The 14,562-nt window shown below is 47.4% G+C and overlaps 1 protein-coding gene across 4 annotated transcripts in view; it reads left to right on the top strand.

The window, feature by feature from the left end:
* The first annotated feature begins 1,646 nt into the window (after nt 1–1,646).
* SH3GLB2 (SH3 domain containing GRB2 like, endophilin B2) overlaps nt 1,647–14,562 on the top strand; it is a 52,485-nt gene continuing 39,569 nt past the window's right edge. For 2 of the 4 annotated variants that reach the window (XM_081897908.1, XM_081897907.1), the window contains exon 1: nt 1,647–1,930. In XM_081897908.1, coding sequence (XP_081754034.1) covers nt 1,868–1,930 — 63 coding nt within the window. In that variant the 5' untranslated portion in view covers nt 1,647–1,867. The remainder of the gene's footprint in view (nt 1,931–14,562) is intronic. The other 2 variants (XM_081897905.1, XM_081897906.1) reach the window with 2 other exon arrangements.

The following is a 14,562-nucleotide window of genomic DNA, read 5'->3' as shown; positions in this document are numbered from 1 at the left end:
GTGGATCTGTTGACTAACTAAGCTCCATTAATTTCAATGGGTCTTATTCAAGAGCAGCAGACTGACATGTTTTGTTCAGGGCCACTACACTGTGCCCAAGGGCTGTATGTAACTAAGTCCTACTCTTATTCTTAGTCCTACTCTTATTCTGATCCAGTGGACCTAATTTAGTCATGGTCATTCTTTTTAATGTTAGTCCACTCACAGTCTACTGTGAGTAGAACTAACATTGGATACAATCCCCAGGATCACAGCCCTACTTGAGAGCCCTGTTGAACTCAACTGTTTGCTTCTTTGTCTAACCCAACATACCTAGATTCAGGGCCCTGTGGACATTGAGCATGTAGAGGTCTTAGTAGACCACAAGCTTAACATGAATCAACAGTGTGACATAGATGTAAAATAGCCAATGTTGTTCTACACTGCATCAATAGAAGTCTAGTGTCCCAATAAAGGGAACTCATAGTCCCACTCTATTCTGCCTTGGTCTATCCTCACCTGGAATGCCGTGTCCAGTTCTGGGTGCCACAATTTAAGAAGCTGAAATAATGTGCAGAGGAGGGTGACCAAGATGACTCGAACCAATGGCTTCAAGTTACAAGAAAGGAGATTCTGATTAAATATTAGGAAGAACTTTCAGATGGTAAGAGCTGTTTGACAGTGGAACGGACTCACTGAGAAGGTGGTGGACTCTCCTTCCTGTATGCTTTGAGATCCCTGCATTGCAGGGGGTGAACTAGGTGACCCTTGAGGTCTCTTCCAACTCTACAATTCTATGCTTATGGGGTGTCTCCACTACTGGTGCTTCTCAGAGTAGAACCATTGAAAATAATGAACATAAAAAGTGTCTGGTGGAACAGGCCATTGGCTCATCTAGCCCAGCCTCCTGTTTTCATGGTAGCCACCCAGATAAGGTAGTTGTGTGTCCATTAATTTCAATAGTCCTACTCTAAGTAGGGCCAACATTGCATACAGCCAACAGATTGTGGGGGCTGCATCCTTAGGATCCCCGATGCCCCTATTCTTCAATGCCTGGGGCGCCTTAACCAATCGCCCTGATGGAGGAGACAAGTGCTCATGGAATAAAGTCCTTCATGTAGCACATAGTTAAACTATGGAACTTGCTCCTGCAGGAGGCAGCAATGGTTCCAGATTAGCTTCAAAAGAGGATCAGACAAATTAATGGAGGAGAATAAGGCGATTGGTAGTGGCCATACTCTGCCTACTGGGTTGGAGGCAGTAATTCTTCTGAATGCTTGCTGGAAACCACAAGAGGGGAGGGGGCTCTTGTGCTCAGGTCCCCTTTGTGCGCTTACTGGTTGGCCACTGTGAGAATAGGATGCCAGACAATCTGGGCTACTGGCCTTATTTCACAGCATGCTTCTTATCCACGGCAGATAAGAGTAGGAGTTAAATTCTCAAAATAAGTCTATCTCATACTCTGTTGGGAGCAGCAGCTACTGCACTGTTTTCCTGCTTCGGGGGTTTTCCCTTGGGGGAATCCGGTTGGCCATCGTGGGAACAGGATGCTGGGCCCCTTTTGGCCTGATCCAGTAGCCAGGCTGTCCATATGGAAATTCCTGGCCGGGCCACCGTGCGCCCTGCGCTTTAAGAGGCCGCCCAGAGGATGCCAGAGGGCGCTGATGGGTCCTCCTGGGGGGTGGGAGGAGGAGGAGAAAAGGCGTTGTGTGCACTCGAGGATCTGCCTCGTCCGCTTGATATTTATTTATTTCCATCCTCCCTAGAGCTGGGCAGGTGGGCGGAAAGCTGAGCATCCAAGCAGGGAGCGGCTGAGACGGATGCCCCGGCAGCCTCGCTAGCTCGGCCTCCTCTCTCCGCGGTCCCATTTTTTTGTGGGTGCTTGGGCATGGATTTCAACATGAAGAAGCTAGCCTCCGACGCGGGCGTTTTCTTCACCAGGGCTGTTCAGGTAAGATAGAGGAGGAGAGAAATAAAAAGCAGTCCCAGGGCATTGTTACCAGGAACTTAATTGCGCGCGGGGGGTGGGGTTCCCTCCGTCTGTTGCTCTGAGGAAAAGATGTTTACTTGCTTATGTCTCCCCCCACTCCGCTTCCAGCGTTAAGGGGTTTAATAGAACAGATGCTACATCAGTTTCTGACCTTGCGCTTAAAACTGTGTTTGCATATAAAATACATCACCCCCATATAGATACAGATATATTTTCCCAACTGCTGTTTTTAATGAGCAGATTTTCCCTGCTTGTCTCCTACATATAACTGCATTGGCCAAGGCACTTAAAAACTGTCATTTGAAAAATCGTATCTATATATCCAGCCACGGTTTCCTGCAGATGGATCAGATCCATATATAATTTTTTAATATAATTTTTGTAGTTTTTCTTCTATAAGTAAATTGGTTTTGCAGCCTGGTTCCTGCTTTTGTGGAAACAATTTTTCTCTGCAAACAATTTTTTACCTCTATCTCCTAGAATCTCTGGTACTGGGGGCTTATTTAACTAATGGGTGTTTTGTGGGTAGATGAGAGTTAAGTTCCCTGGTAGAGGGTTGAGTCTGGCAGTATTCTCCCCTCCACAAAAAACCCCCACACCTTGATTTATCTAGCTGCAATCCCCTGATAATAGCAAGTGTGACATTTTATACAGTGCCTGGATTGTACGCTGTTCCTGCAAAGAGACAGATGGTTAGAAGTGAGGTTGGCCCATCTGATGACTTATTCAGCAGTGGAGAGGGCTTGATTCTAAAGCTGGCTAGAAACCTCCTGAGTGGTCTTCTCATCTCCATAGTTGACCCACTATCTTTGCGGTATAAATGTGAAAAGGTTTTTCAGTAAGGGAACCTACCATGCAGCAGACTGTATTGCAGCTTTGAGGGTAAATCAACTCTACAATAGATCGGTGGTAAAGCAGCTGCTTGGTATGCAGAAGGCCCCAGGTTCAATCCCCAAAGGCATCTCTAGGCAGCCCTGGGAAATAAACTCACTGTCTGAAATCCAGGAAAGCTGCTGCAAGTCAGACAATACTGAGCTAGGTAGGCCAGGGGTTTGACTGTCTTCCTAAGAAGGGCCATAACTCAGTGACAGAGCAACTGCTTTGTGTGTAGAAGGTCCCAGATTCAATCCTCAGCAGCATCTCTAGCTAAGGTTGGGAGAATGGACAGTATTGAATAGGATGGACCAATGGTCTGGCTCTGTATCAGGCAGCTTCCTATGTAAACATGGGCCCTCTAGCATGTATCTGGGATTGCCTTCTTACTCAGGAGTAAAACACAAGCCTGCTAAGGACAGGGCATGAGCCTTTCCTTCTGGGATTGCAGCCTTGCTTGAGTGTAAGCCCCATCGAACTTGACATTTGCTTTGTCTAAATAAACTTGCCCAAGATCAGGGAGGCCTGTAATTTGTGCCTTATTCGGGCTCAAAAGGCAGGTGTGTCTGCTGCTGTTCTATCAAAAAGCGTGATGCGTACATCATGGCCTCTTCGGCTGGAACCCTTTGAAGATACGCACTTAATTCGCCTGTCCTAAACATGTAATGTGATGAAACCAAACTGTTGTAACTCTACTTGCCCGTCTCCATTTCTTGAGAGGTCCCTCCTCTTCCTCGCCTCTGAAATGTAGATGTGTAATCTCCATAAGGCAGCTGCTGGTCTGGTCTTATAGTCCAGTATGCACATGGAGCTACATGTACTATGCGCATACCATATGTTTAAACTGCAGGACTTCCCCCAAACAATCCTGCAAGTTGTAGTTTACTAAGGGTGCTGGGGATTGTAGCTCTATGTGGGCAGGGGGGGCAAACTATCATGGGAAAGCCATGTGCTTTAAATGTACGGGGTGTATGCAGTGTTAGGCCTCGTCTGCACTTGTAATTTGCAGCAGTATCATACCACTTTAAACAATGATTACTCCCCCACCTAGTTGTCCAAGGAACTGCAGTTTACCTCCACAGAGCTGCACTTCCCAGCACCCCTAGCAAACTACAATTCCCAGGATTCTTGGGGGGAGGAAATGTGCTTTAAATGTATGGTATGTACGCAGCCATAAATAGATTACTGCAGGGTTTGCACTCCTTATTTCACTTTCTTGGCTGAGACCTCTCTGTAGGGACTATTTGAAATCCCTGCAGTGGGGAGAGTTGCTGTTGTACTTGGTTGCTGCTTGGTGGCTTCCCATTGGGACATCTGGTTGCCCCCAGCAGTCGGGCTCTTTCTATGTTCATGGAATCCTGTTGGATACCGCTGATACTGATATTGAACAGTAGCTGCTAGTCAGCACCGCACCCTGGGTCCTGCCTTATGGTCTTCCAGGGTTTTAGGGTTGGGTCCTCCAGAGCCTATTGCTGAATCCTTTGGCCCTTAAAATCATGTGAGCAGATAAATTTGATGCCTTGAAGTATGGAAACTAGTGGAAGAACCTCCAACTGGGTTGAAAAGCACGTAAGAAGCTTGTCTTACACAAAGTCAAGCCATTGGTCCCATCCAGCTCTGCATTGTCTACGCCATGGGTAGGCAAACTAAGGCCCGGGAGCCAGAGCCAGCCCAAGTGCCTTCTAAATCCGGCCTGCGGACAGTCCAGGAACCAGCATGTTTTTACATGAGTAGAATGTGTCCTTTTATTTAAAATACCTCTCTGGGTTATTTGTGGGGCATTGGAATTCATTCATTCCCCCCATAAAAAAATATAGTTTGGCCCCCCACAAGGTCTTAGGGACAGTGGACCGGCCCCCTGCTGAAAAAGTTTGCTGACCCCTGGTCTATGCTGATGGGCAGCAGTTCTTCAGGGTTTCAGGCAGCCCCACCTGGACATGCCATTGGGGATTGAACCTGGGACGTTATGCATGCAAAGCAGATGCTCTACTGCTGAACCACCCCAGATCTACAGTACCTGCAATTCTAACATAAACGACGAGGAAATGCAGTGTCTCACAATGAGCCCCCAGTTTTGAAGCCTTGCAGCTGCCTTCTAAATCAATCTCTTCTCAGGAGGGAGGCTTTTCATGGACAAGGTACTGAGTCCATGGTGTTGGGCCATCTTGGATAATGGCACATATGTGATTAGAAGGTTAGCCGGTTGACAGGCTCTGTTTGAGTTGGCAAGTCAGTGGTGTCAAGGTTGAAAGAATGTCCTGTTTCATTTTGTTTTGAAAGTGCAGGCTGGAGCTGTACCGTGATCTAATCTAATCTTGCCACGTTTGCTTCTGTTGTGTACTAGAGATGAAAAGGCTTCTGAGACTTGGCACATTTGTCAGCTGGATTTATTCACCTGGATGTTTTCTGGTTCCCTTCTTCAGTAAATCATTGTCTATATTTTGTGGGTTTTGGAGATGCCAAATGAACCCTCTTGTTAGTCTGAGCAGGTAGAGCTGTGGTCCCAAATCCATAAAAATGAAGTCCAGGTTGGGTGTGGTAGGTGCATCAGGTGTCTTGTGCAAAAATGGGGAACCTCTGGCCTCCCAGATGTTGCCAGCTCCCTAACATTGTTCCTGATCCTTGACCATGTACAGAAATGGTCAAGCTCAATGGTGGAGCTTTGCATGCAGAAGATCCTGAGTTTTACCTCTGTTTTTATCACCTGGTAGGGTTGGGAACATGGGTGGTGCTGTAGTCTAAACCACAGAGCCTAGAGCTTGCTGACCGGAAGGTCGGCGGTTTGAATCCCCGCGACGGGTTGAGCTCCCGTTGCTCAGTCCCTGCTCCTGCCAACCTAGCAGTTCAAAAGCATGTCAAGTGCAAGTAGATAATTTGGTACGGCTCCAGCAGGAAGGTAAACGGCGTTTCTGTGCGCTGCTCTGGTTTGCCAGAAGTGGCTTAGTCATGCTGGCCACATGACCTGGAAGCTGTCTGCGGACAAACACCAGCTCCTCAGCCTATAGAGCGAGATGAGCACACAACCCCAGAGTTGTCCGCAATTGAACCTAATGGTCGGGGGTACCATTACCTTTACCTTTAGGGTTGGGAACATCCCTTGTGCAAAAAACCCTGGAGAGCTACTGCCAGTCAATGTAGGCATTACTTAGCTGGATGGACCAGTTGTCTGACTTGGTAAAAGACAGCATCCAATTCAGCCCTTTTGTTTGTAATCATGAAGACTAGAATCTTACATTATTTTTAAGGCAAAGGTTGTAGCTCAGAAGCAGAGCATTTGCCTTGCACGCAGCTGGTCCCAGGTTCAATCCCTGACGTCTCCAGATAGGGTCAGGAATGTTCCTTGGATAGCTGTTGCTGGTCAGTGTGGACAATGTTGAACTAGATGGACCAATGGTCTGACTCACCCCAGGGTGGAGAGGAGGGGGCAGTAGGGCTTGTTTTGTCTCTGCTTAGTCTTTCCCTGCAGAATTGTTATGAGGAATAGGGGTTGGGGGACCATGTACTCCACCATGAGCTCTTTGCAGAAAGGATGGAATAAAAACATACCGTATTGGCCTGAATATAAGCCCCACAATCCCCCCAAATTCCAACCATGAAAAGTGTGGCTTATATTCACAACCTTACTGTATGCAGCCAGGAGCATGGGGGCGAACAGCGCCAGGAGCAGGCAAAGCAGTGCCTGCCCCATGTGTAGTCCCCCGTCCTCTCTCACAAGGCTGGGAAGGGAGAGAGCGAGGAAGGGGAAAGGCCGCTGGCAACGCAGTGCGGCGCCAATCCACCCCCACCCTCAGTATGCAGCCAGGAGCAGCGAGGAATGGAGCAGCTTATATTCAGATATTTTATTTCTCCCCCCCCCTCCAATTTTAAAGGTGTGGCTTATATTCGGGTGCGGGTTATATTCGGGCCAATACGGTAATACATGGCTGCCTGTCGCTTAAGGCTTCTCTGTGCAGGTGCTCATGCCTGAGGGTCTGCCTTTGCAGCAGTTCATATAAAGAGAAGAAGAGGCTGGTATAAATATGTTTTAAGTGTTTTAACTTTAAACATCTAAATTGTATATGATTCAGCACACACATGCACACCCCAGCACCATTTCAATGTCACCAAATGAAAATTGGCAGTGTTACCAGGAAATTTAAAACAGCTTTGCAAATCTATTAATGGGTATTGGTCATTTTTGACCCTCAAACAGCAGCAGCAAAACCAAACTTTCCTTTTGTGAAGCTTCCAAGCTTGCCAACATGCCAGTGTGGTGCAGTGGTTAGAGGGTCAGAGTAAAACCTGGGAGACTCTGGTTCAAATCCCCCACTCGGCCATGAAGCTCACTGGCTGGACCTGAGCTAGTCACTGCATCAGACCTAACCTGTTTCACTAGCCCCAGATAGCATGGCCAGCAGTTGGGGATGATGGGAGGTGAGCAACAACTGGCAGGCCAAAGATCTGAACTGCTACATTGGTTGCACCCCCACTTCAGTAGTCTCTGACATATGCAGACCATAGAATAGTAGAACCACAGAATTGTAGAGCTGGAGGGGCCTCCGAGAGTGATCTAAAGGTAAAGGTACCCCTGACCGTTAGGTCCAGTCGCAGACGACTCTGGGGTCGCGCGCTCATCTCGCTCTATAGGCCAGGGGAGCTGGCGTTTGTCAGCTGACAGCTTCCGGGTCATGTGGCCAGCATGACTAAGCTGCTTCTGACGAACCAAAGCAGTGCACAGAAATGCCGTTTACCTTCCCGCCAGAGTGGTACCTATTTATCTACTTGCACGTTGACGTGCTTTCAAACTGCTAGGTTGCCAGGAGCTGGGACCGAGCAACGGAAGCTCACCCTGTTGCCAGGATTCGAACTGCTGACCTTCTGAATTGCAAACCCTAGGCTCTGTGGTTTAGACCACAGCACCACCCACATCCCTGAGAGTGATCTAAAAAGGTAAAGGTACCCCTGACCGTTAGGTTCAGTCATAGACGACTCTGGGGTTGCGTGCTCATCTCGCTTTATAGGCCGAGAGAGCTGGTGTTTGTCCGCAGACAGCCTGCGGGTCACGTGGCCAGCATGACTAAGCTGCTTCTGGCGAACTAGAGCAGCGCATGGAAATGCCGCTTACCTTCCCGCCAGTAGACCTATTTATCTACTTGCACTTTGACGTGCTTTTGAACTGCAAGGTGGGCAGGAGAGAGTGATCTAGTCCTGTTTAAAATAAACAAGTGTTGTGTAGCGCACCAGTCTGAGCTGTTTGTTTGTGGGATGACTAGCTTTTGAGCAAGTTGTTATTGCTGTTGTTTTTTTAATCGAAAGGACAAGCACCGTCTCTTGCTTCAGAGTCTGTGCAGAGGATGGTTTGTCTCATAGTTATGAAAAGGAGCAGATGGAGTCTGACTTTCCAGCAGTGTAAAAGGAGGGAGGAGAGTGAAACTCCTGGTGTGCAATAAATGGTGTTTTAAACCTTCCATCTCAGAGATGCGGAAGGTTCTTCTGCTGATACATTTTCATTTGGCCTACACAGAACCTCTGCCGTCCTTCGAGGCTGGACTTTTGTGGTGATGCTTTATTTTCTGGGCACTTAAAAAGCTCGGTGTTTTGTACCTGGTGGAAAATGTGCTATTTAGTAGGGCTAGCAACATCTTTTCTTTAGGAACATTAGTGGGTTGGGTCCACCCTGTACTGTTTCGTCTAAACTGACAGGCAACAGACCTTCTCCACCCTGCTTTTCAACCTGGAACCTCCTGGATCCAAAGCAGATGCTTTGTCACTGAGCTACAGCCATTTCCCTGAAAAGCAAGATGCTAGTTCCCATAGTTTTGAATAAAGAATTAATTGAAAACAGGAATCTAGCTTAGTATCATCTAGGCTGGATCTAGACACATCAGAGAAGTGTTTCGGTTAGGGAAAACAGGTAGAGAAAAATGGGACTCCACATCGCAACCTGGTGGCACAATGTTATATCGCATGTACAACGCATATAAAGGGTAAAGGGAGCCCTGACCATTAGGTCCAGTCGTGACCGACTCTGGGGTTGCGGCGCTCATCTCGCTTTATTGGCCGAGGGAGCCAGTGTACAGCTTCCAGGTCATGTGGCCAGCATGACTAAGCCGCTTCTGGCCAACCAGAGCAGCGCACGGAAACGCCGTTTACCTTCCCACCGGAGTGGCACCTATTTATCTACTTGCACTTTGACATGCTTTCGAACTGCTAGGTTGGCAGGAGCAGGGACCGAGCAACGGGAGCTCACCCTGTCACGGGGATTCGAACCGCCGACCTTCTGATCGGCAAAGCCTAGGCTCTGTGGTTTAACCCACAGCACCACCCGTGTCCCCATATACTGTATACTGTACTGTAAATAGGTTTTTCTTTACCAGTCTAACTGAGCCCCTACCCTGACAGGCAGGGGCTCTCCAGGGTTTCAGGCAGGAGACAATCCCAGCCTTTCCCTGAAGATCCCATCTGGGATTGAACCTGGGACCTTCTGCATGCCAAGCAGGTGCTCTACCGCTAAGTTACAACCCTCTCTCATTTAAAATAATGGGCATGGAGAACTTGGCTCCATTCCTGTGGGTCTGCTCTTACTTGGATATAACCCTTGGAATTATCTGCCATGTCCACACCCATATATTTAAAGCACACCTCAAATAATGCTAGAGGCTGTAATTTGTTAAAGGTGCTGGAATTGTAGTGCTTTGTGGAGTACAGTTCCCAGGATTCTCTGGGGGAAAGCCATATACTTTGAAGGCATGGTGTAGATTTGACCATGGGAGTCATGGTACTTGGAATTTACATTGCACTCATAGGTGGAGCATCTGCTTGATGCAATAAACCTCAGGCTTGGCCTGCCTATGAACTGGAATGAGGTGGTGGAGCCCTGAAGTGGTAGATCACAAGTGAGGGAAATTATTATTATTATTATTATTATTATTATTATTATTATTATTATTAATTATTTATACCCCGCCCTGCTGGCTGGGCCTCCCAAGCCACTCTGGGCGGCCCCCAACCGAATATTAAAAACACAATACAGCATTAAACATTAAAAACTTCCCTAAACAGGGCTGCCTTCAGATGTCTTTTAAAAGTAAGATAGTTGCTTATTTCCTTGACATCTGCTGGGAGGGCATTCCACAGGGTGGGTGCCACTACCGAGAAGGCCCTCTGCCTGGTTCTCTGTAATCTCACTTCTCGCAGTGAGGGAACCGCCAGAAGACCCACAGCGTTGGACCTCAGTGTTCGGGCTGAACAATGGGGGTGGAGACGCTCCTTCACATATACTGGGCTGATGCCATTTAGGGCATTAAAGGTCAGCACCAACACTTTGAATTGTGCTCGGAAACGTATTGGGAGCCAATGCAGATCTCTCAGGACCAGTGTTATATGGTCTCGGTGGCCACTCCCAGTCACCACTGTTGAATACGCCCCAGTATTGAGGTGGTGGTGGTGGGACCCCCTACAAGATGAGACAAATATATCAGTGATGGAGGCCTGAACAGAGCAGGGAGGAGGCTGAAATAGCTTTCTCCTTGCAGGGAGTCTTTGCACGCAAAGGAGCAATCTTCCTGGGAAATCTTCCTAGGCAATTTCAGGTAATTATCATCAGGAATATTTTAGATTATATTGGATGTTTCCCTGTGTGTTCCCGTCTCTACTGCTCCCCCCCCCGAGAATAATTTGATTTACTATGTTGTTTTACTTGCGTTTAGTAAACAAAGCGAAAGGCTTTGACACTGCCAAGCTTGCCTGAATGTGGCCATTAGCGATCAGCATCCATTCATTGTTGCTGATGAACTTGGAGGATTTCCACAGAAAAATGAAGGTGCTGAAATATTTCCCACCCGACATCACTGCCTGCTGCTATGAGAAGGTAGACTCACGGACAGAAGGGGGAATGGAAGAAGTCTCACAAAAGCTTCCCGCCTCCCACAAAAAAAATGGAGCAGATGCCAAGCATTGGAGTTTCCAGTTTTATGCAGTGGTATAAGAGGGACTTGGGTAGCGCTGTGGGTTAAACCACAGAGCCTAGGACTTGCCGATCAGAAAGTCAGCGGTTTGAATCCCCGCGACGGGGTGAGCTCCCGTTGCTCAGTCCCTGCTCCTGCCAACCTAGCAGTTTGAAAGCACCTCAAAGTGCAAGTAGATAAATAGGGACCGCTCTGACGGGAAGGTAAATGGCATTTCTGTGCACTGCTCTGGTTCACCAGAACCGGCTTAGTCATGCTGACCACATGACTCGGAAGCTGTATGCCGGCTCCCTTAGCCAATAAAGCGAAATGAGCGCCGCAACCCCAGAGTTAGCCACGACTGGACCTAATGGTCAGGGGTCCCTTTACCTTTATAAGAACATAGGATGCTCCCTTCTACTGGTTCAGTGCAGAACTGGATGGACTGATGTTCTGTCTCTGAATAATGCAGCTTCCTATTTAATCTAGCCCTTTATTCAGAATAATGAGGACTAGTATTTTAACAAAGGCTCCTCCTCCTGAAACCCTCTCAGTCTGTTTAGACAGAACATTGGTCCATCTAGCATACACTGCCTGAAACACAGGCTGGCTGTGTCTCTCCAGAGACCAATGGTCCATCTAGGTCAGTATTGACTGCACCATATATCTTCAAGTTTGAAAGAGGATTAGACAAATTCATGGAGCAAAGGACTTTCAACGGCTACGAGTGATGATGGCCATGCTCTGCTTCCATGGTTGGAGGCAGTAAATGTTTCTGAATACCAGTTGCCGGAAGCCCCAGGAGGGAAGATGGCTCTTGTGCTTGGGTCCTGCTTCCCATCATGGGCATCTGGGTGGCCACTGCGAGAACAGGATGCTGGACTAGATGGACCATTGGTCTGATCCAGCAGTGCTCTTCTTATGTTCTTATATTCTCAGACCCAGGTCCCACTTTTAATCCAAAACATGCATTTATTAGTCTTTTCCTATATATTTGCATGGTGGTGGTGCTCCTGTTGTGACATGGATCAGGCCACAACTCAATAGTGGGTCCAAACCTACCAATTGAAGACCAATGGGCAAAGGTTTCAGGCAGGGGGTGTTCCCAGTCCTACGTGGAGCTGCCTCCAGGGATTGAACCTGGGATCTTCTATGTGTAGATGCTCTGCTGAGCTGCATGGCCCTTCCCTTCTGCAAAGCAAGTTCAGGGTGAGACTCAACTTGGTTAGCCCCTGCATAGTGACAAGGCCAGCTTCCTATGAAGGCTAAAGTGCAGGCTGATCTGAATTCCCATTTTGTCAATGGCACTTAGTCTTTTCAGTGGGAGCTCTGTGGCGGTCAAACTCACACCCTCTGGGAGAATGGCCCAGCTACCTCTCCTCCTGGTTTTGGATGGGCTCGGAAGGCATTCGACAATTGCTTCATATTTTTATGTTCTTTATACATTTTTCTGTGTTTCTATGGTTTTCATGTTTGAATTGACTTACAATTGCTTCCGATTGTTATTTTTTGGTGGGTTTTGTTAGCTGCTTTGCCAAAGGAGTTTTACCTTGAAGATGTGATATAAATACCTGGCATTATCATGGTTATTTAATTAGACATAGAACAGCAACATGTTCCCAGTAAATGTGCATAATTCCTCAAATCGTTGTTGCCTAATTCTAGTTTTCTCAGCTGTGGGAGAAGGGCAGGGTCACTGGACGGCTGAGATGTGTTTAAGCTGCCTTTCTGTCTTCCTATATTCCAGCAGTCATTTCCCACCAACATCAAGACTAGAAACTTGATTTTTATTTTTTAAATGAAAGCATTCTACGCTCCTGTACCATTGCTACCTAGGTTAGTTGCTCTGATTATTGCTATTGTAATGGAAATGAGAATGAGGTCTTTAAAGCTTTCTAAGCATTCCTCCTTATTCTACTTGAAACAGTTTCTCAGTTCTCATACAAATGACTTCAGAAAGGAAAAGGAAAGAAGAGTCTTCTTGGTGGCGGGGGCGGCGGGGGAGGATACCCGGTTTCGGATCTGTAAGGGTTTCTGAAGACTTTTAAAAACAAAAAATTAAAAAATATAAGGCGTAGGCTGGAGTCAGCACCAGATATCAGAAGGGAGAGAGGCGTGTTTATAAATAGCAATTCATATCATTGCACCCACTTCATATTGTTTTGCAGATGAAACGTTCCACACTGCTAACTAGGAGGCCTTTTTTTCCCTTAAAAAAAGGGGAATCACAAATATCATACGGGCATTGTGGAACCTTGCCTTTAAGGTTTTTGTGAGAGCTCAGGCACCTGACAGTAAGAATTAAGACCCCTTGAAATGCACCTGGCAATTTCAGAATCACTTGTATAATCTCTCTGCTACCAAAAGGAAAAAGAAATTCAAACACTGCAACAATACAGTGATCCCACCACTTATGCCAGGGGTTACGTTTTTGCGTGTATGTGAAATCGTGTAAAGTGGGGAGGGCACTGTTGCTTAGAGTGTGATGCTGATAATGCCAGGGTTGCAGGTTTGATCCCCGCACGGGACAGCTGCATTTTCCTGCATTGCAGGGGATTGGAGTGGAGATGGTCCTTAGGGTCCCTTCCAACTCTTGTGATTCTATGATTCACTATGATTTCTTTTAAAAAGAAAGAGAAGTCTCCCTTCTGCACCTGTTAGGGAACTTCCTCTCCTTTTCTTCAAAGTAGTTTTCACTCCCAAACAGCAGCGTAAAGTTGGCTTCCCATTGCGTTAAGGGGATGCTGGTTAGAAGCTGGTTTTTGCGTGCTCTTTGCTCAATTGCAATCAAATGGTCCAGTCCAGAACACCAGTTTTATGTGGCACCAGAGAATCCCTCTTCCAGCACCGATCGATCTTAACAAAATTAATGTTCTCACTGTAATTGCATTGGCCAAATGGAATCAACTAGTGGGAGACCTTTGCTGTAATGAGTTGGCCGTATTGCATCTGTCTGGGGAGCCAAGAAGTCAGGCTGTGCTCATAGGAGTGAGTCCATGTCTTGGTCGTGATGCAGCAAAAAGTTCTGAAACGGGCTTGCGTACAACTGGGCTTCTCGGAGGTCATCCTGTTCTCAGAATGGCCAAGCAGATGCCCATCCAAATGGGGCAGGAACAGAGCCTAACACCACTATCCAGTTGTTTTTCCCCACTCTCTGGTACTCAGAGGTAGCCTGACCCTGGACACGGAGGTTATATTCCCACAAAAGACCACATGGACCGGAGCAGTGGCTCATCTTGTCCAGCACATTGTTCTCACAGCGGCCAACCAGATGCCCCAATGAGAAGCCCACGAGCTAAGGGCAGCAGTAGCACTCTCCTCACTTGTGATTCCCAGCAAATTCCTATTCAGAGGCTTAATGCCTCTGAAAGTGGAGGTAGAACATCAGAAGCTGCCTTAAACAGAGCCAGACCAAAGGTCCATTGAACTCAGTATTGTCTTCACTGACCGGCAGTAGCTCTCCAAGGTTTCTGATGGGCCTCCTATCTGGAGATGGGGTTTAAAAATCACCCTCTCTTCCCTGGGGAACTCTGGGAACTGTAGCTCTGTGAGGGATATAAAGGTAAAGGGACCCCTGACCATTAGGTCCAGTTGTGGCCGACTCTGGGGTTGCGTGCTCATATCATTTTATTGGCCAAGGGAGCCGGCGTACAGCTTCTGGGTCATGTGGCCAGCATGACTAAACCGCTTCTGGAGAACCAGAGCAGTGCACGGAGCAGTACCTATTTATCTACTTGCACTTTGAAGTGCTTTTGAACTGCTAGGTTGGCAGGAGCTGGGACCGAACAATGGGAG

Source organism: Podarcis melisellensis, assembly GCF_964234715.1.
Source record: "Podarcis melisellensis genome assembly, chromosome: Z".
Lineage (NCBI taxonomy): Eukaryota > Metazoa > Chordata > Lepidosauria > Squamata > Lacertidae > Podarcis > Podarcis melisellensis.
The sequence above is the reverse complement of the archived record's forward strand: the minus strand, read 5'-3'. Positions and strand labels throughout refer to the sequence as shown.